The sequence below is a fragment of a genome, unplaced genomic scaffold (genome assembly GCF_019419815.1).
Source record: "Pyrus x bretschneideri cultivar Hongxiangsu unplaced genomic scaffold, Pyrus_bretschneideri_v1 Contig29, whole genome shotgun sequence".
Lineage (NCBI taxonomy): Eukaryota > Viridiplantae > Streptophyta > Magnoliopsida > Rosales > Rosaceae > Pyrus > Pyrus x bretschneideri.
Window position 1 is genome coordinate 1503285 of NW_025999601.1, and position 19589 is coordinate 1522873.

General features: G+C 34.7%; 1 protein-coding gene across 2 annotated transcripts; it reads left to right on the top strand.

Annotated features, from left to right (window-relative positions):
• The first annotated feature begins 9329 nt into the window (after window positions 1–9329).
• Window positions 9330–12675, top strand: LOC103927829 (zinc finger protein BALDIBIS-like). 2 transcript variants are annotated; one of them, XM_048588823.1, is made up of 5 exons: window positions 9330–9465; window positions 10004–10136; window positions 10273–10672; window positions 11143–12059; window positions 12440–12675. In XM_048588823.1, the coding sequence occupies exons 2-4, from the start codon at window positions 10004–10006 to the stop codon at window positions 12044–12046; spliced, it is 1437 nt and encodes a 478-aa protein (XP_048444780.1). In that variant the 5' UTR covers window positions 9330–9465; the 3' UTR covers window positions 12047–12059; window positions 12440–12675. The 2 variants fall into 2 exon arrangements, with proteins under 2 accessions (XP_048444780.1, XP_048444779.1); XM_048588822.1 differs by lacking the exon at window positions 9330–9465 and adding an exon at window positions 9610–9870.
• The last annotated feature ends 6914 nt before the right edge of the window (window positions 12676–19589 follow it).

The window sequence follows — 19589 nt, forward strand, 5'->3', positions numbered from 1 at the left end:
TTACTCTTCAGCCTATTCCTAAGAGTACATGATGATCATGAGTCAGCGACAATATACTTATAATTCAGTATAATATATAGCTGTAAAGCATGAAAACATTTTATAATATATGAAATTCCTCCATAAGAGAACTAGGTAGGATACTTGTCGTTTATTCAAATTTTCTCATGGTATTTATTTAATAAAATATCGTCAGAAATTACAGAGACAAATTCTGGTTATGCATTATATGGTCGGAAAGAATGTGATAACGTTGCTCACATGCACATAGGATCTCACAAAAGTTGATATGTCGATCGGCTTAGGAGGTGTATTCAATTAAGAATTTAAGAGATTTAAATGAATTTATAAATTTATAGATTTTTGTGAAGTTTAATTGATTTGTAGATATTCCATATGAAATTTTGATTCAATTCCTTCGAAATCTTATAAAGAGAGGTGAGATTTGTCGATATTTAAAATACAATAGCAATCTCTCCAATTCCCTCTAATTCCTCAACTTTTTTAAACTCTTTAAAATCAAATTCTAATTTAATACATTTGGAATATTATAAACTTCTTTAAAATCTTAATTGAAGACACCCGAATTTCTAAGGATTTTAATAAACTATCTTAAAATCATGATTGAATACACATTGAATTTCAAAAAATCACTTCAAATCCTGATTAAATACAACTAAATTCATTAAAAGAATTAAAATCCTTCAAAATCCCAGTTGAATAATAAAAAAAAGGTATCACATTATATGTTAAATGATCTTCTATCTTTATAAGGATTCATAATAAGAAAAAAATTAACATTGGAAAGAGAAATATTATAAGGTAGATTAAGAGTCAGCAGATAATGGTTAGTTGTTATCAGAGCATTTCTAAGACCATCTTTAATTGGAGATGCAAAATGCCTTGAAATGATATATAGAATCTAAATTATCCATCTTCCCCGAAAGATTTATATAAAAATATATATTTCCCCACTTTTTTTAGGAGGTGAGCTCTGCTAGTCAAGGAGGAAAAAGTAATCTCAAATTCTTCTAAAAAAAAAAAAAAAAGTAATCTCAAATTTACATCTCTTTCATTGAAATATAACTCATATTTCATATTTTAGATATGTAAAATATGTAAGATATAAATGTGGGATTTCTATCTTATATTTGTAAATCTGACTTTTTATTTACATTTTTTGGTTAAGATGGAGATTTTGAAGAAGATTCGTGGGGGAGGGGGGAGTTTGGTGAGAGATCAACGAACGACTTCCCACTTTTATCCAGAATGATAATATCGACATCATATTGGGTTGACAAAATAGTAAAAAGTTAAGAGGATAAAGTTGGCACAGTAAAAAATCCAATTACCCAGGAACCTAGTCAATAGGTTTATAAAAATGTTGTTCTTTTATTGCTCTGCTATTTTATCATATCAGATTTCTCTTCACCCCTATACAAGTGAAAGAGTCATGTTATTATGAAAATGTGGTAGGGAAATTGAACAGGAAATAGTAAATATGGTACGCACCTTATTGTTTATTTACCAATCATTTATAGTACACTATTTAATTATTATTTACCAGGTAAATGCTACACAACCTAAAATAAAAGGCTGGTAAATTCCTTATGTCGATCTTTCTTGCATGCAAATCTATCACGGACCGTATAGGTACGTGCATGGGCATGAGGTTCATAATGCTAGTAATTTAGTTGGGGAGTCCAACTCTCGATACCCATTTGGGATATTAGAATTAAAAGAGAAGACTTTATGCACCGATGAAACCCAGGTCTAAATTTGTTTCGACGTGTACATGAATTCTCGAACTCTATCTGTTGTTGTATACAAGATTTGTTCCTCATGCATTTATATATATACACATACGATGATGAACCTTGTTCAAATCGATTAATAAATATGCAATATAGCGAATCCAAGGTGTGTTTGTCCTTTTATGTCTGAATTAAGGTCTAAGCTTCTTGTTGATTTTGCGGGCAAATATATATAATATAACTTTCCGGTCATTATAAACAATATATTATACATATGTAGCCTTATCTAATTGTTTTTAGGGAGTTTTAACGAAATACTCCCTGATGTTGTTTACTTTTAACGAAAATGATATTGTTACTCTAAAAAGTTACTACCTGGTACTATTCACTTACAACACTTTTTTGTCATTTTGATTAAAGCTCAAAGTTTTCAAGTCCTTTTCATTAGTTTTCCTTTATTTTTATGGCAAATGACTGTTTTATCGCAATGGAGGAGAACAATGATGTCTACTCACCTGGTGCAGGTTCCATCATCACCAATTGATATCCTCTCACTAGCATTTAACAATTTAACCACTAACACTCATTTGTCCAAAAAAATAAAAATTGTTATAATGAACGTGCATGTGGGGACACTTAAGTTGATAAAAATTGATAGATTAAGATCACATTGCTAATTAAGATTGTTAGAAATAAAATATGGAGTAAAAGAGAATGGAGAGAGACAAAAGAGAAAATGTAGGAGAAATCATAGTATTCTTTCCTTCTCATTAGAGTGCATATTTATAAACTTAGGATTTACATAGAAAAAGGTTATAACTCCCAAAAGTTCATATATAATAAATAATATTTACAACACTTTTCTTGGAAGTTCACCAATCAATGTAGTTACCTTGATAAAATCTTGCTTGGACAACACAGTGGACAAAACCTGAGTGAAGGAGAAAAATCAAGCGCAATGTTTTATGAAATATTGCTAACGTGTTGGACAAGAATAATGATACATCGCTATAACCTTTCCAGAAAAAATCCAGTCAGATGAAAGCCTGATCGAAAGGAAGAATAGTGCACTCAATTTAATTTGATATAGCATAAGACTCCCCCTAACGAATAACTCTCTTTGGTGAATAATTCCCCTTGAAAATAGTAAGCCTTGATTCGAATGTCGTCATTGTTGAGTCTGATATTGACAAACATTCATTTTCAACAATTGAACTTTAGTAAAGCTTGTCCTCGGGAAGTATTAGAGTTTATCAGGAGTTGACAATAGCTATTTGTATTCTTGCACAAAATAAATAAATAAAAAATCTAGGATTTGAAATAATCTAGGAGCAACTTTACTCCATCGCGAATATAAGCCATATATACAAATAGTCTGATAGGCTATCAGTAATTCTACAAAAATGTGAACGCTTTCAAAAGTATGTTGCAACAATATAAATTCGGTTCGAAGTAACAATTACATAAATTTATGTAGAATAAGTATAGAGTACATACTTTGAGCATCATGCTCTTAAATTAAAATCTTTGATAAATAATTTCGTGGCATGTTCTATACTTTAATAAATCGCTTCGAGAGCTTTGAACACATGTCATAGGTCTCACGTTTAAAGAAACACTGTGTTTATATGTGGCTCTATCTACAGTCAGAGGATATAAATGTCATAATAGCGATTTAATTTCACTTCATTACAAATACCTAAGACTAATAACATTTAGGGTTAATACTGTAGGTTCACTTATTTCATGTTTTTCAATGGCTCTCGAAAGTAGTATTTGCAAAAAAAAAAAAAAATTCACATTTGGGCAACCTTTTTATGATTTGTTGACATTTAATGGAAAACTTGATTATATATAACCCTTGATGATATGAATAGCTACTATAACATTAAATTCATCATCAACTTGTCATCCAACAATTCTCATTTTGCATGCGCATTCTTAACTTATAAGTGTATGATGTGTATCTTATTGATTGGGTACTAATGCCTTTCAGACTACCAGTGTCACTTGTAGGACAAACATCTTAAGATGAATTATTTAGACAATTGGATCACAACCTCCCTTGAAGCGAAAGTTTCGATAGGGCTTGAATGTTATTAACTCCACTTATGGAAAATTCAAAATTTAGAACCTATATATCTATCATACTTCAAGCATGTAATAGATTAATCTATGTATGTCACTTATGAGACAAAAGCGGATGTATCAATGTTAATTCCCGACATCCTTGGAAACTGTCATTTCTTCCCTAACAGCAGGAATAGTATCTCATTAAAGTGACAATTTGAAAAATTACGGTAAACATGAGCATAACTAAAAACAAATCGACTTGAATCCTAATTTTGATGGGTGGACCATCTTTGTGTACACAATTACTTGTTGGTTAGAAATTAACCTCAACCAAACTAATTATGATGATGTATGTGATCAATATTCATCTCCCAAGCAGAACTACAATGAATAAAATGGTTAAAACATTTCGTAACCCAAGAGAAGTTGTATGCTCAAAATCATTCCCCAATGACATGAAATAGACGACTTAGGAATTGTGCTTGTAATAGCAAACCAATAATATAATGATTATATTTTGGATACATGTATGTCATTGATTAAATAATCCAGAATTAGATGATTAAGCTCACAAATACGTTTTTAAATTCGCGATAAGCAATACAAGAATTCAAGGTGAATTTTGACTGAGATGGTCAATATGCAAGATTTACCACCACTACTAAATCGAATTGTTGAACTCTAGGGGGCAATATTAAGATTTTGGGGAGAAGGGAAAGCTTTGGGGAAACAATGAACATGAAGAAGGAGATTGACGGCAGGAGAACGTGACATTTCACGTTACTTCAAGTCTTCAACTAGGAATTTGATTATGTTAATTATTATTTAATTTTGCCACTTAGTATTACGGTCTAGTGGTATTCTTCTTAGTTTAAGAGTGAGAGGTCTTAGGTTCGAATCTCGTGAATGACGAATTTGATTCCAAATTAAGCTACCCATTGTGTGACTTAGCCGAACTCCTCCTCCCTCTAGTGTAAAAATATTGATGTACTCAAAATTATTATTACTTTCAAATAAGGAAATTATTTTTTTTTTAACAAATGATATTATCTACACTAAAGGGGAGGGGGTAGGGTTTAACTTCACAATGGGCTAGCAATAATATAATTCAAATTCGTCTTTGGAGATAATCGAACCTAAGACCTCTCAATTATAAGTGAAGATGAATACCACTAGACCTTAGTACTAAGATGCGGAAATTAAAAATTTTAATTAAGGGGAAATAGGGTTTTCGTTTTGAAAGATGATGTGTCAACTCTAAATCTGTTAGATTGAATTTTTAATGAGCTAGCATGTGGAGAGTAAAGGGCAAGGAGATCCTAGCAGAGAAAAACCAAGCAGAAGATCTGAATCGCAAGATATATGGATGAGAATTACAAGTTTGAAATACTTTGAATTAATGATATGATATGCATTCAGACCAAAAGTTATCAATCTTCAACAATAATATTCACAATAACATAACATTGTTAGAGCATATCTATTGTAATTGATGCTTTCCTAGCCAAAACCGTTTGTGTGTAATCAAGGACATAAGCAAATTAGGTATTAGATGTTAAGGTTGGTTATTCTCAAGCTATTTTTTGTTGGAGATGGAGATCAAGGCTCAAATTTTAACAGGTGTTCGTTATCTACGATAACTAAGTTATAATCTCGAGTTTAGGAAGATAAGTTGGCTAAGAGATCATGCATGCATTCATAGTTGGATTAGTCATATTCATTATTACGCATCTCAACTTGATATGATGCACATAGTGCTTAGAATTACATGAAATTTTGGAGCATGTTTCAAGACGTTAACTCTTTTGTAGTAATTAATTAAAGTTTCACCTCCAGGGCGCTCGAACGGATGAGAAACGCTCAAGTGGAAATTGTTAAGTTTTGGGCGCTTGAGCACACCATACGAATTTCAGTTTCTCAATTTCAATGTTTCACGTGTTTTCACTTGCGTTTTACATCCCTTTTTTAATGTGTTGTCTTCCAATATTAGCATTATGTCTCTTATATGTCTAATAACAAATAAATTAATATATTGCATCTGACAGATTTTCATATGAGTTAGCTTTTCTTATGAATCTTTTGGGTTTCAACCATATATCATGTTCCTACAAGATCTGGTTTTTATTTTAGTCACATTTCAATATATTGGGATTCTATGTGGTGGAAGATTTTATAGAGAAAAGCCATGACATTATTGCTGTAAATCTGTGATGACCAAAAAAAGTCCTAAAATAATCTTGGAATGTGTTGTGTCATGTGACTTACAAGTCATCGAAACAAAATCCAATTTTCCGTCATTTCAACCTTGAGCTACTCTCTTCAAATTCCTCATGAATTAGAACATATCTCTAACAACAGCTTATAATGATGACATGAAGTACGAAGATATTTATTTTCCATGGCTTTTCCAAAATTGTAGTGATATCAATTTTCCCATCAATAGAACAGCCCCATTTCTAAGGTTCTTTAGCGATAACAGAACTGTGAGGATGTAACTCTTTTATCTTCACATCCTCACAAGTCATTTCTCATGTGGCAAATTTTCAAGCCAAACATGTGAACTATACGAATTGGTAGACGTGGAAAACGTGTGGCCATTGAGCTTCACATATGGGTCAACTTGCTATAATATCATGAAGAAAGTTGAAGTTTCACCATAAAACCGGGAATTGTCCAACCTCTTATTGGTTTTTCCATGTGGTTTGTTTGTGTGCGCTGGGCTCCATGTTGGTTTTGGGGCTTTGTCTTCCGTATGTTTGTGGCCCGTCTCCTACTTTTTTTTTTTTTTTTTTTTTGGTGACTTAACTTGTTTTTGGGCTTTGTTGTACTTGTAATTGTTAGTAATGTAATATACTCTTTGTCCAAAAAAAAAAAAAAGTCTTCACCATATCACTTAGAAATTTAGGGTGCGTCTGTTACACCTCATTAGCTTAGGAGGGATTGGCTTAATTAGGATTATAATCCTATATTTGGTATGGTATTGGGCTAGACTGAACGAGACTCACCTCGACTATTAGGCGCTCTGCTTCACTAAAACTTAGTATCTAGTCCCATACTTTCACTTAGGGCGAGTTTACGTAACCGTAATCGGAATTCAATTCCAATTACGGGGTATACCTTTGTTTACTAAACTTGGGGAGTAAAAAAAAAGGTGGGACCCACACAAAAATTTGGAATTCAATCCCAAAATTTGGAGGATTTGGATTCCTTAGATTAACATGGTATTTGGATTCCTGATTGCTTGGGCAATCGGAATGACATTTTTGTTCCCTTTATGCCCTCACTTACTTTTTTTTATTTCCAAGACTATCCTTTATAAACTCATTAACCCTAGTTTAATTATGCACAACTCCCTACTTTTTTTTATTTCCATGCTCATTCACATTATGCACAACTTCATGCATATGCCAAAGAGAAGAAACTACAACTTGAACGAGAAAATTTAAATATTAAAGTAAATACGTAAATTTATATAAATAAACAAAATCATTTTAGTGTGTCTATGAAATAAAAAAGCAATTTAATTTTTGTTTTTTTACTATTATATCAAATTTTGTTAAAAAAAAAAGTATATAAAATATTTGATCTGAGACAAGGGCATTTTAGTAATCATACTGGTTTACATTCCAATCTGCTGTATTAATAAACAGCTTTATGGAATTAGTGTCATTTCTATTCCAATTCCAGAATATTTAAGTAAACAGTTTCACCATGAATTCGATTATGACTACTTCTCAATTCAATTCCTCTTATTTTCATTACAGTTATGTAAACGCGTCATTAATATTAAGCTGGACTAACAAGGAAACGGTGTCGACGACCTCCCCACTCCTCTACATACGTCTCTCTCTTCTTCTCTCACTAATCACAAATCCGTGTTGCGAAGGTCAATTCTGCAGATTGCGTCTTGTCGTGGACATCAAAGAAGGATTCCGAGGCCGATTACAAGGGAGTTTTCCGCCGCAGCCCCCAAAAATGATTCCCACCACTCTGGCGTTGCAGCCATTACTCCCCCGGCAGGAAACGGCTGTTCTAGCGCCCAAAATTTTCTATGAGGCACTGCAGTTGGTGCTGGGTTTGTGGTAGCTTACAAAACTGGATATTTCTGGGTCTCTCTCTTTCGGGTCTGATTATTTATGGGCCGATTGTGATAGAAAACCATTTGGGTATTTTTTTCAAACCAAATATTTCACAATTCTTATACGGCTTAGTTTAAATCAAGTCAATCTAACTTAATATATGAAGTTAGTCTAGTTAGAGATAATTCACTGTAACAAACACACCTTTTGAATATATTTTTTTTAGCATGATCCTTCATAAATACGTAAGCAAAACTATCAAAACTTTGATGAGGCTTCGCTCCTCCATCGTTTTCCATCTTTCTTGTACTATCAAAAAGTTAGGTATGTTCTGGGACGAAAGGATTTGAATCTCTGAATAGTGGGACCAAAATATGTTACCTTTTAAAGATTTCAATTATACATCCCGCAATCATCTTTTGTTCGAATGTGATGGACAAAGTTTCATATCGGTGATGAACCAAATCTTGTAAGAGCTTACAAGTAGTAGGATTACTCCTTATATGTCAATTGATTTATGGTAGAACCTTAACTTTTTTTAATTTTTACTTCATTAGACAAATGGTTAGATGTGAATTTAATTTGCAATTATTTTTTTATTCTTTGAACAAACTAGTAATGTTTTATAAACTCATTTAAAATCTTAAGTAAATACTCTGAAAGCAAAATCTTATGAGGAGTGTATTCAACAATATACTAAATGTTCATAAAAAAGAAAAAGAAACAAAAGCGAATATTTCTACACTTTTTTAAACACCCTTACAACTTTGATTAATACCTTGGATCCCAAGGGGTCTCTGTAAGTTTCTGTTAGACACCAAAAGAAAAAAAAAAAAAATCATCTGAGCTTAATGCTGTACGAGATTTTCATCGTTTCTAAGATTGCTTAACGAAACCAGCTATCCTTTTTTTTGTCGAACAAAACCAGCTTTCGATAAATACGGTATATGTAAGAACACCACTATTACCGCAAGCGCAAGCGCAAGTAAGACTGAGTCAAAATGGGGAAATATTCTCAGTTCCGGTTGGTAAATGTGAACATATGGAAAATGAGGGATTTAAGGATCCAACAGTCATATCCGTTTATCGTATATCGTACGGTTAGTTTTTATTAGATACTATTTATATTTGAATTTTAAATTTTAAATAATTTTTAATCATATGATGTACAATAAATGAACACGATTACAGAATTTCTAAAAAAATAATCCGGCGGATATCCTTTTCCGTGAACATATATAGCTAAAGCCACCAGAGGAGAGAGAATCAGAGAGAGAGAGAGAGAGAGAGAGAGGAGCGAATTTCTAGAGAAAAGTGTAGGTAGTACGTGTGTGAAGGGTGAAGGTAGTGTCTCGTGGGTTTTGGTCGACATGTCAAGCGGTACCAGTCATTTCTTGTCTTCCCCTTCTCACTGTAACTGACAGTCTTTCATGGGTCCCCAACTCTCTCTGCGACCACTCAGCTCTCACGGGCGGCACCACCCTCTCTCTCTCTCTCTTCATGGTCCCCATGCAATTATAGCGTAATGATTTTTACCTTATGAATTGCTGGCTGTAAAGGTAACTCACTTTTCTTTAGGGTTTAACCTTTTCAAATCAAAACTTGATTTCATCTTTAGAAACTTGTCCACTTCTCTTGTAAATTATTATTTCAATTATTATATACCGTAGACATATATTGAAAAAAAAGAGAGGAGCGAATGGGTTCTAGCGGTCCAGCTGAGTCTATGGCTGACCGACTTTGACATAGCAGCCGTATTTGATAAGGAGAGAGAGAGAGAGAGAGAGAGAGAGAGAGAGAGGAAATATTCTCTTTTGCCTTCATTTTCCGTTTGGTATTTTTACTTCCAAGTGCAAGCGAGGACTTTTCCCAGAAAACAAAATAGCTTGATTCTGAAGTTCTTAATTTGTTCTCAAGGATTCAATACACAAAAACTGAGATTTCTTGTATTGTCTTCCAGAGTAGTAAGCTTTTTGTTTTTTTTTTTTTTTAACTTTTTAAATTTGTTTTAGTGGGTATTGCACCTTCTGTTGTTACTTTTGCTGGTCTCGCAAGTTTATAACACAACCCATTACTACTGATAAGCTCAACTTCCAGATGATGTCCGAAGATGCGCGTTTAGTTCCATCCATCATCACAGGGTTTGCTCAAGAGCCCGATTCCAATCCTAACCCTAACCCTAATACAAATAATCAACTCAAAAGGAAGAGAAGTTTACCTGGAACACCAGGCAAGTGTGTTTTCATCTCTACCTTGCATCTTCATACAATTCTTTAGCTTCGAATAGTATATTCATCAATATTCCTTTTTTGTTAATTATTCTCTTTTTTCATATTATGTTTGATGGGACTTCTACTCAATTGCAGATCCAGATGCAGAAGTGATAGCTATGTCCCCAAAATCCCTAATGGCCACAAACCGATTCGTTTGCGAAATTTGCAACAAGGGTTTCCAGAGAGACCAGAACTTGCAGCTTCACCGACGTGGCCACAACCTTCCATGGAAGCTCAAACAAAGATCAAAAACAGAAGTGATTCGGAAGAAGGTGTACGTGTGCCCAGAAAAGTCCTGCGTGCACCACGAGCCATCGCGAGCGCTCGGAGACCTCACCGGAATAAAAAAGCACTTCAGCCGAAAGCACGGCGAGAAGAAGTGGAAGTGCGAGAAGTGCTCAAAGAAATACGCAGTTCAATCAGATTGGAAGGCACATAGCAAGGTTTGTGGGACTAGAGAGTATAGATGTGACTGTGGAACACTCTTTTCCAGGTACTACTGTTTATTTCCGATTTAATCTCTCACTTCCTATCTTTACAAATTCCCTCCTTTTATATGATTAATTTGGGGAGAGAATATACATTTAATGCTCTCACGTAGAAACTTTTATGGGGTTCTATTTGAATTTAATGCCTGTATGATTCCTCAAGTGTACGATTTTTTCATGTATGTTTCGAGTACTGCTGAACTCATCCAATCTGCGGGATTTTTTAGTTTGCACCGGGTATCTACCATACACGGGATCCTCGACTGCCAGATCCTTGTTCATTTAATTTTTTAAGCATATTCATCCATTCATACTCAAGAGTATATTCAACTATTCATTACTCCATTACATTGCCATACACTCGAGCATAATATAATTTGTTTACTAAGTTTCTCTGACTACTCAAATGTGCTTTATACATGCTTATAATGCACTGTTACACTCTTCAGCTTGTTGACCAAATTTTGTTAAACAGGAAGGATAGCTTCATAACACACAGAGCCTTCTGTGATGCTTTAGCAGCTGAGCAAAGTGCAAGATTCTGCTCAGCTCCAACTACCAGTAATATCAATCCAAGCTTCATGAATGGGTCTATTGCCAATAATACCCATAAACCACAAAGAATCCCACATTTTATACCAATGTTTCAACCGGAATTTGCTGGCTCTGACCACCTAGCAGCCAACAATCATCTCAGTTCCAATGCTTTTATACCTGAAATGCTGCAAACGGCATCAATGGACATGTTTGGATCATCGTCATCATCTCAGATGCAATGGCTCATCAACAATAACAAGTTCGTGGAAGAATCATCATTTGCAAATGCCAACAATCTCTCTATGTCATCACCATCATTACTGCGGGGAGTGCTTAAGGAGGACGAAGAATCCAAAGGGAGTTTCTCTGAAACAATAAGTACTACTACTAGCACCTCTTTCTATAATAACAACAATAACAAACAGAACCACCACCACCACCACCAACCCATGTCAGCCACAGCACTTCTGCAAAAAGCAGCTCGAATGGGATCTACAACCAGCAACAACAACAACCCAGCTACAACATTCAACGACACCACCTTGAACTTCAATGATTTGGTGAATTCTATGTCTTCCTCGTCAACTCAAGGAGCCACAATTGAAGATGGGTCACTGTTCTTGAGCAACAAACACTTGATGATGCCAGCTGGAGCAGCAGCCATGACAAGACAAGGAACAAGTGAGCAAAGCAGTTTAACTAGAGACTTTCTTGGAGTGGGAGGAGGTGATGCAATATTTGGTGGCGGAGTGCCTTTCTTTCAACAAGAGCTAGCAAAGTTAGCTTCTATGAGTGACTTGAGCCAATACACTAGTACTACTACCAGTAGTCGGCATCAATGACATCAATTACAAGGTAATTATAATTCTAAGAAAGACTTTGTTGTACCTATAACTAGAGTTTTAGACGAAATGAATACCAATGGAAAGTAGATTATTAGGAGGCTAACGAGTCTGAGTTGGACTCTATAAAGTGAGTCAACCCGTGGAGAGAGAGAGAGAGAGAGAGAGAGAGAGAGAGAGAAAGAGAGAGAGAAAGCGCGCGCTAGTGCAGGTTGGGAGAGACCTAACAAAAAGAGAATTCATGGGTTTAAAAGAGGGAGGAGGGAATAGGGACCCTCCCTGCATGCATGTTGTAGATTTTATTTTGTCTTTCTTTTCATTTGATAAACGCTAAAGCCTAACATGTGTTATATTTGCTTGTGAGTTGTGACCGATGTCGCTGCCTTTTCTCAGTGTCAACATTTGCCACCATCAATTTCAAACAAGGGAATCTAATGTACGTTGGTGTGGGCCTGATTCAGAAAAAGTTCAATGACAATGGAGTTGGTTCTACTTTATTTACTAGATTTGAGGTAATTTGCATTCCCAAGTAATTAGTAATGTTTAATTGTTAGGTTAACGTGAATGTTTGGCAATTGTTATATTCGACAAACAAGCTTGTGGTTTATAACAAAAATATCTTCTTCCTATTTGTTTATAATACATCACTCTAATCCAGTCTTTTATCCCTGACAAAATAAGAATATCCTGGCCTCTTTTTATTAGTTTTGTATAATCCAAATAGTTTTTTTTTTTTTTTTTTTTTTTTTTTTTTTTTTTTTAAAGAAACTGTTATATTATCAATCAAGTGCCATTCAATAAAAAACTAAATTGATCTCAAATATCACCTACAAAACTATCAAATACCGTTGGTGTCTAGAAAATTAATGTAGAAAAAGACCAAAAGATGCTATTTCTCACTCAAGAAGGACGTCTCTCCCTCACCACATGTGCCAGGGATTTCGGCCACATCTATATCATCAACATGCAGCCTTGTGTGACCCCTACCATTCTCTTGGTCTTAGCAAGCTTTTCTCGTGGTGGAACGCCATTTGTCTTGAATCCCAATTAAATTGTTAGATCTAGACAACTCTAGCAAGGTATGAGTTGAGTCCAAGAATTTTGATAGTTGAGCCGGATAGGTCACCTTAATCTATGCGGGGTGTTGCAGTTGTGCCCGAACAGTGGAACAATGGTTGAGGTGATGGCGGCATATGGCTAGGATTTGCATATCTAAGTGATTACAATGAGTAATGAGATCTATGTCAAAATAAGGAGCAACACATATCTCCCAAGCGCAACTGTTGTAGAACTTTTCTTTTAGGTTTTCGTTTTTTTCAGCTCGACCATTTTAAATCAAAATAAGTTGTAGCAACTTAACTTGAGTTTGTTGTGCAAGTTTGTTGTCTCTTCCTGTTAGAGCTTCTAGCATTAATTTTTGGTTTTTTTTTTCCTGATGGTGGTTTACACAAGCTTCGCTAGTTATTGGGATGAGTCTAAGGAATTAGTTATTGGGATGAGTCTAAGGAATAACTTAAGTAGTATGCACGGAATTGCAAAAATGTTTCAATACTGATAAACGTATTATGTATCCTATGGATATTAAGTCCTAAACTATATTCCTAGCCATAGGATGATCTAAAGGACTATCGAACATCCACAAAGGCCGGTTTATGTCGTATGCAATAATATGTCTCAGAGTAAGCATGTAGTGACATAAAATAGACATAAAGGTGCTAGGAGATCAAACTCATTGAACATTGACCAACTATAGAAGTATACGAATGAATGATTACCTACTTGTCAATTGTACCACACTTCTGATTAATGGATGCAACTAGTTCTTAGACCTAACGCACTGTTATCTCATGTTGATAAATGTGATCTTTGGTCTCCCCTAAAAGCTCTCAAACAATAGTGCAATCCTATAGTGTGAGTTTCGGGATCATTTGATCACATTCATGCTTAGAGTTTGACAAAGGGTGGTGTTATCCACACACCCATTTTTACCTCCGACACACCATTGTCAATTTATGTCCCTTGAACTTCTTCAATTTATTCGATTGGACAGTCGTAAATTGAGAGAGGTGTGTGTGAAGTAAAAATGGGTGTGTGGATAGCATCACCCTTGACAAATGTTCCATGCTCTATTAGAATATAGTAGATAGAGGAACTGAATTGTATTGTAACCATAACTAAGGTTCTAAATATGTATTGTATAAATTCAAAAATATTGTAACTAATCTGGTAATCGAAAGCCATTGCTAGATGTTACTATTCGGTTTATGAATAATCCTATAAGGTTGAATTAGAATGGTTTCTGACTATGTAAATTAGACTAGTTTGATTAATCAAATTATTCATTGCCCCTTCTATTTATTATTGGTTAATGTACCAAAATAAAATAAGGAAGCCTAGTCCAGAAGAAAACCGAATAACTTAAATAAATAAAATAGGGAGCGAATAAGACTGTAGCCCAGTGGCAAAGGAAAGGTGCGACAAGGGCAAGAAGGGTTTCCCTAGGGCTTGCGGCATATGTGTGGTAAAAGATGCATGATTAAGTTGTAATCCTACTGGCTTATGGAATTGTTCTATATATAAGCCTAAAGGGTCTTCAGACTTTGTGTGTGGTTTTACATATTGTGAAATCAAAATTTAGAGAGAAAGGAATTAGGTTTTCCAGTTTAGAGAAATTGAAAAATAAAGCACCACACAATCTTACCCTTGCCGCTGCACCTATTGGAGGAGAAGGACCCAACAGTTTGTTGTCTTCATGTTTCACCAACCGGAGATTTATTCGTGTGTATACTAATAGAGGGCTAACAATTGGGAGCCTCAACAATGAATTCATATTTATATGAAATCTAAAAGTTGAAATTCTAAATTTAATTTTAAGTATGCATGTGTTCTTAAAATTATTTTACAAGAACACGAGCACATCGATTAACCTAGATCATGTGGATTAATTTAATAAGATTAAACGGAATCCAAAGTTTCACTAACCATGCATGTAAATTGGATTATATATGCTTACGTCACCTTGCCACACTTCTGCACACATGTACTAAAATAGTCAACAACCCAACATTCATCCCTAAAATTGTGCTACATCCATTGAGATGCTTGTATATATTAAATAAAGATTACAAGAAGCGCTCGGTATAGTCTAACCTTCCTTTTCACTCTTGTGTCTAACCCATATAAGAGGTACTCATTCCCCTTATATAGGCCCTCAGTGAGCCCCAATATTTTGTGGGCTTAAGTACTCTACCGCTCTCGCATTTAATGAACCAAGTGCGTAAACATGACTTGCCAGCTACTTTTCTATCCCTTAGTTGACACGTGGTGATGAAGTGACCTTCGTCCAAGTCTAAATGCATGTTTTCGTAGGCCAATGTTATGTGTACCAAGTGCCTTGCTTGAACCTGGAGTTTGAGGAAACCCACGCCTGAGCGCTTTTGACAACTTTTATGTCCCTTCATAGGCTTCTGCTCTCGCTGATGACCAACACGCTGCCTGAGGTTGGTGTCCAAGTAGGCCTGCTCTTTGGCCTTTGTACTATAAATTTGTCAGTATGCCAACTTGCCACCAGCTTCTTTATTCGTAGGAAAATCAAACCGTTGAGTAGTCGTCCGTAGCGCTTGAGGTGCCCTTTCTTATTCCATGGGCCCTTGGTCTTTCCTTCTTTTTTTTGTCCTTGCTCTTCCTTTCTTTTTTTGTCCTTGGTCTTCTTTTCTTCCTTTGGGCCTTTATTGAGCCTCTTTTAAGTCTGTATTGTTTAGGGTCGAAAAGGATCATGTGTTATGTATTGGTCCCTTGTGGTTGGTGATTGAAAAAAAAAATACAGTAAAACCTCTATAAAGTCATAAAGTTGGGACCAAATCAATTTTATAACTTTAGTAAGGTTATTACTTAGTAGAGGTGTTGTTATTAAAATTACTTGCTTATCCTTAATAAAGTTGTATTTCCTAAATATGATTCATTGGACGTCAAATATTTTGTTTCTTGAATATATGTACTTTCTTGTACTCCAAAGGCGTTGTTCTTTGATTCCCAATGCCCGTTGTACATGTATATAAATGTTGTTGAATGCCTTTTCTTTTTTTCTCTATCAGATAAATCACGTCATTCAAGATCAATATGAAAAATCAGTAAACTGAAAATATTCTTGCTGAGTTATGCAAAAAGAAAGCACCAAACCCAACTAGAAGCAAAAGTTATAACTATGTAGAAGAGTTAGTCACTTCGGTAGGATTACTTAAAGGAATATGATCAAGATTTAAGTCTGACTAAAATTTGGAAGAAACTCTAATAACTCTAATGGGGTGCGGGTTATCGTTCCTTGACAAAAGATGGTTTCCAGATTCCTATATTTGCCAGCAAACAATAAGAACTTTGCAAAGGAACTTTCGATCAATTTCAAAAGAGGGATCCCAATGATGAAAACTAGTCAGTCAATCCAAAAAATCATTAGACACAGAAGGCCTCGGACAATCATGAAGATGCAGCCAGACAAAAGAAGCAAAAGAGAAAGACACAAAAAAAAAAAAAAATGAAAGAAAGATGATTAATAACTCTAACTCTATGTGACAGAAAGCACAAGAGGGGTCAAATTAACGATCTTTAGTATGAAGACGACCCCTTATTAACAACCGACCAAAAATACGAACTTGAGGTTCCAATTTTGCATTAAGGTTCTGGTCCAGCGGAGCGGTGGAAGGAGGAGGCTGAGAAGAAGAAAGCTTCTAAAGGGAGAGTCAGCGAAGGCGCAGTTGGTGAGCACGAGCATGAAGGCCGCCCCAACCGCCATTTCTAGATACGAAGATAGTATCGAGGCAGCAACCATTGGTAAAGATTGAAGCTTCAAGTTCGAGAATTCATTGGCATGTAAAATTAGATTTTTTTTTTTTTTTTTGTTTTTTGGGTGTTGTTGATCAATTAAGCGTTTTTTAATTTTCTTTGTCAAATAAAATAAAAATAATTTCTTCTTGTCCACCTGACGCATAATTGGCATCTTAGCCAACAAAAAAGGGGGACACACCTATTCCATATCATTAATTAACGACCAATTTGACAGAATATGTACTAGATGTACGACATTGCAATGAATTACTTTGCCTCTGCTTCTTCACGGGAAGCTCTAAACATGAAGGAAGATTCACTACGTCATCCTCTCTAGCTGGAATAATGGCTTTGGCCACTGCCCAGTGTCATTATTTGTCGAACCCTAATTCATCCTCTTTAGGCAGCGAACAATTTGTCGACCCCTAATTCACCCTCTGTAGGCAGCGAACAAGCAATCAAACGACATATAATCGACACAAGAACCCATAGTATTATAGGTTTCATAATTTGATCTTACAAAGATGACTTTATCTTGTTTATTTAATGGAAGACTAACAGAAGTTTAGGTTTGTACCTCAATTGTTAACGAAGCTTACCATGGAAATTTAGCTAACAACTTTTTCACAACAAAAATCACATTAAAATTGATGTACCACCACATGAAAAAAAAATATTTGGCCTTTTCTTTTTTAAATTTCATGAACAACTCTACACACTTCATTTAATTAATTATTTGGTGTAGTTAAACTATATGATTCATCAGAATAGATCAGAATAGTACATTTTCAATGTCTACCTCGTGCATGTCAAATCGATGTGAGATTAACGTCAATCTTTATGGCTTGCGGAATTTCCAAGTTATCCCTGATGTTAACGAGGGAAATCATTGATAGTTTCTCTTCTTTTAGTTTCTTGATCAGCAAGACAGAGAATGTTTTCTAACCAACTGAATACTTGAAGTATTGTTAAAGTGTACATGCTTGATGAGGAGGGAAATCATGATGATCATCATTTACCATACAAGTATACAATTAGTTCAGACAAAATTAAAGAAACGAATCATTATTAATTATATCGTTATTTAGTTACCAAATGATGATGAGGCACACTTAAAAAAATTATTTTCTTTAAAATGAGCAAAATAAAAATACTCAAATGAAAAGATTATAAGATTTTAGCTGATGTTAAATATGGTTAAACAATCTCCAATGACTAATCTTAACATAAAAGCTTACATGATTTAGAAAGGATCACAATCAACCATAGATAAAAATTTCGATTAGCCACCAATCTGATAAGGGTCATCAATACAGATCAACTATAAATTGACATAAACACCATATATTTCTTACTAGTGCACAAAGTTCTAAAAGACGCTAGGAGCTAGTCATGTAGCGGGTTGGGGCCTAGCGCCTAGGCGGCTAGGTGGCTAGGCGAGTACCTAGGCTGATAGGTAAATTTAAGTAAATCTATTATATTTTGTATAAATAAGAGTCTTCTTATACTTAAAATATATAAAACTTTATCATAAATTACAAAATAGAATGACATATATATTATGAAGTACTGGAACATAATGAAAACATGGGGAACAAGGATATAATGTGTGCTCATTTAAGTATGCAACAAGTCTCTTATAATTCATTGAAAAATTAAAATGCAAAATGAAAGTTATCTATTTTCTGTTTAAGTGAGTTGCGACTTAGGCGGGTCTGGGCTGCCTAGGTGGGCGCCTCAGCAGGTCTAGGTGCCCTTTCTTAATTTTCAAACTAAGTATTAATTGGAGTGGTGACTAGCCGTCTAGCTCCTAAGCAGGGCTTGGACGAGAATTTTTAGAACAATGCTAGTGTACACTTAATAATTCAGACTCACCTACAGTGAGACTAAACATACAGACAACTCGAGTTTTCTGGACTTACTACAAGGACAAAACAACAAACATAGTCCTAAATACCAAGGGCACCATTTGTTGCCATGAAGAACCGTTCTAATTAAGGATGAAGGACCATGACAAAACAGCTTCACCTCAAACGAACAAAACTAGATGACGATTCGCCGAAACTAACCTTGACCTAAGACAACGTCATCAGATATGAAGAGACAAGACATTAGCAATTCAAGTCCCAGCCTAAAACTTGTCATGTTTAGTGTATCTATGTGGGTCTCTAGCTAAGAGCTTTTCAAGATTAAATAATACTTCCATTCCTCTATGGAGTAAATGTACATATTTCAGTATATGCGAATAACGTATTTTATCGTTTAAGTTTTATATTGAAATTATTTTATATTTTAATTTTAATTTGAAGATTATTTATACAAAAAATCATTCAAATCAGCAATCGTTTAGTCATCCAAATATATTAAATAAATAAATGATTTATCATGAATATGTTACTACCAAGTGACAACGTCGATATGTTCCATACATTTGGATGCATAAATAATCTCCGACTCGAAATGATTTGTTTAGTGATAATCTTCACATAAAAAAAAAAATTAAATGGTTCTGATTATAAATTTAGACAGTGAACATGTGTTGTTTGCAAATAGTAGAATATATGCATTCTCACATGGGAGGAACGCACGTATTATACTTAGATAATTGTTTTTCCCATGGAACTTGAAGAATGAGAATCCTGAGATGAAAGTTTGGAACAAATGGATTTTTTGTTTTATGCGTCCTTATAGGCAATAGGTTAGAGTAAGAAATAATTTGAAG

Coding starts and splice junctions, on each gene's coding strand:
- LOC103927829 (XM_048588823.1), top strand. CDS start 10,004: ATGATGTCCGAAGATGCGCGTTTAGTTCCATCCATCATCACAGGGTTT. Junction 10,137..10,272: donor AAGTTTACCTGGAACACCAG/GCAAGTGTGTTT, acceptor ACTCAATTGCAG/ATCCAGATGCAGAAGTGATA. Junction 10,673..11,142: donor TGTGGAACACTCTTTTCCAG/GTACTACTGTTT, acceptor TTTGTTAAACAG/GAAGGATAGCTTCATAACAC.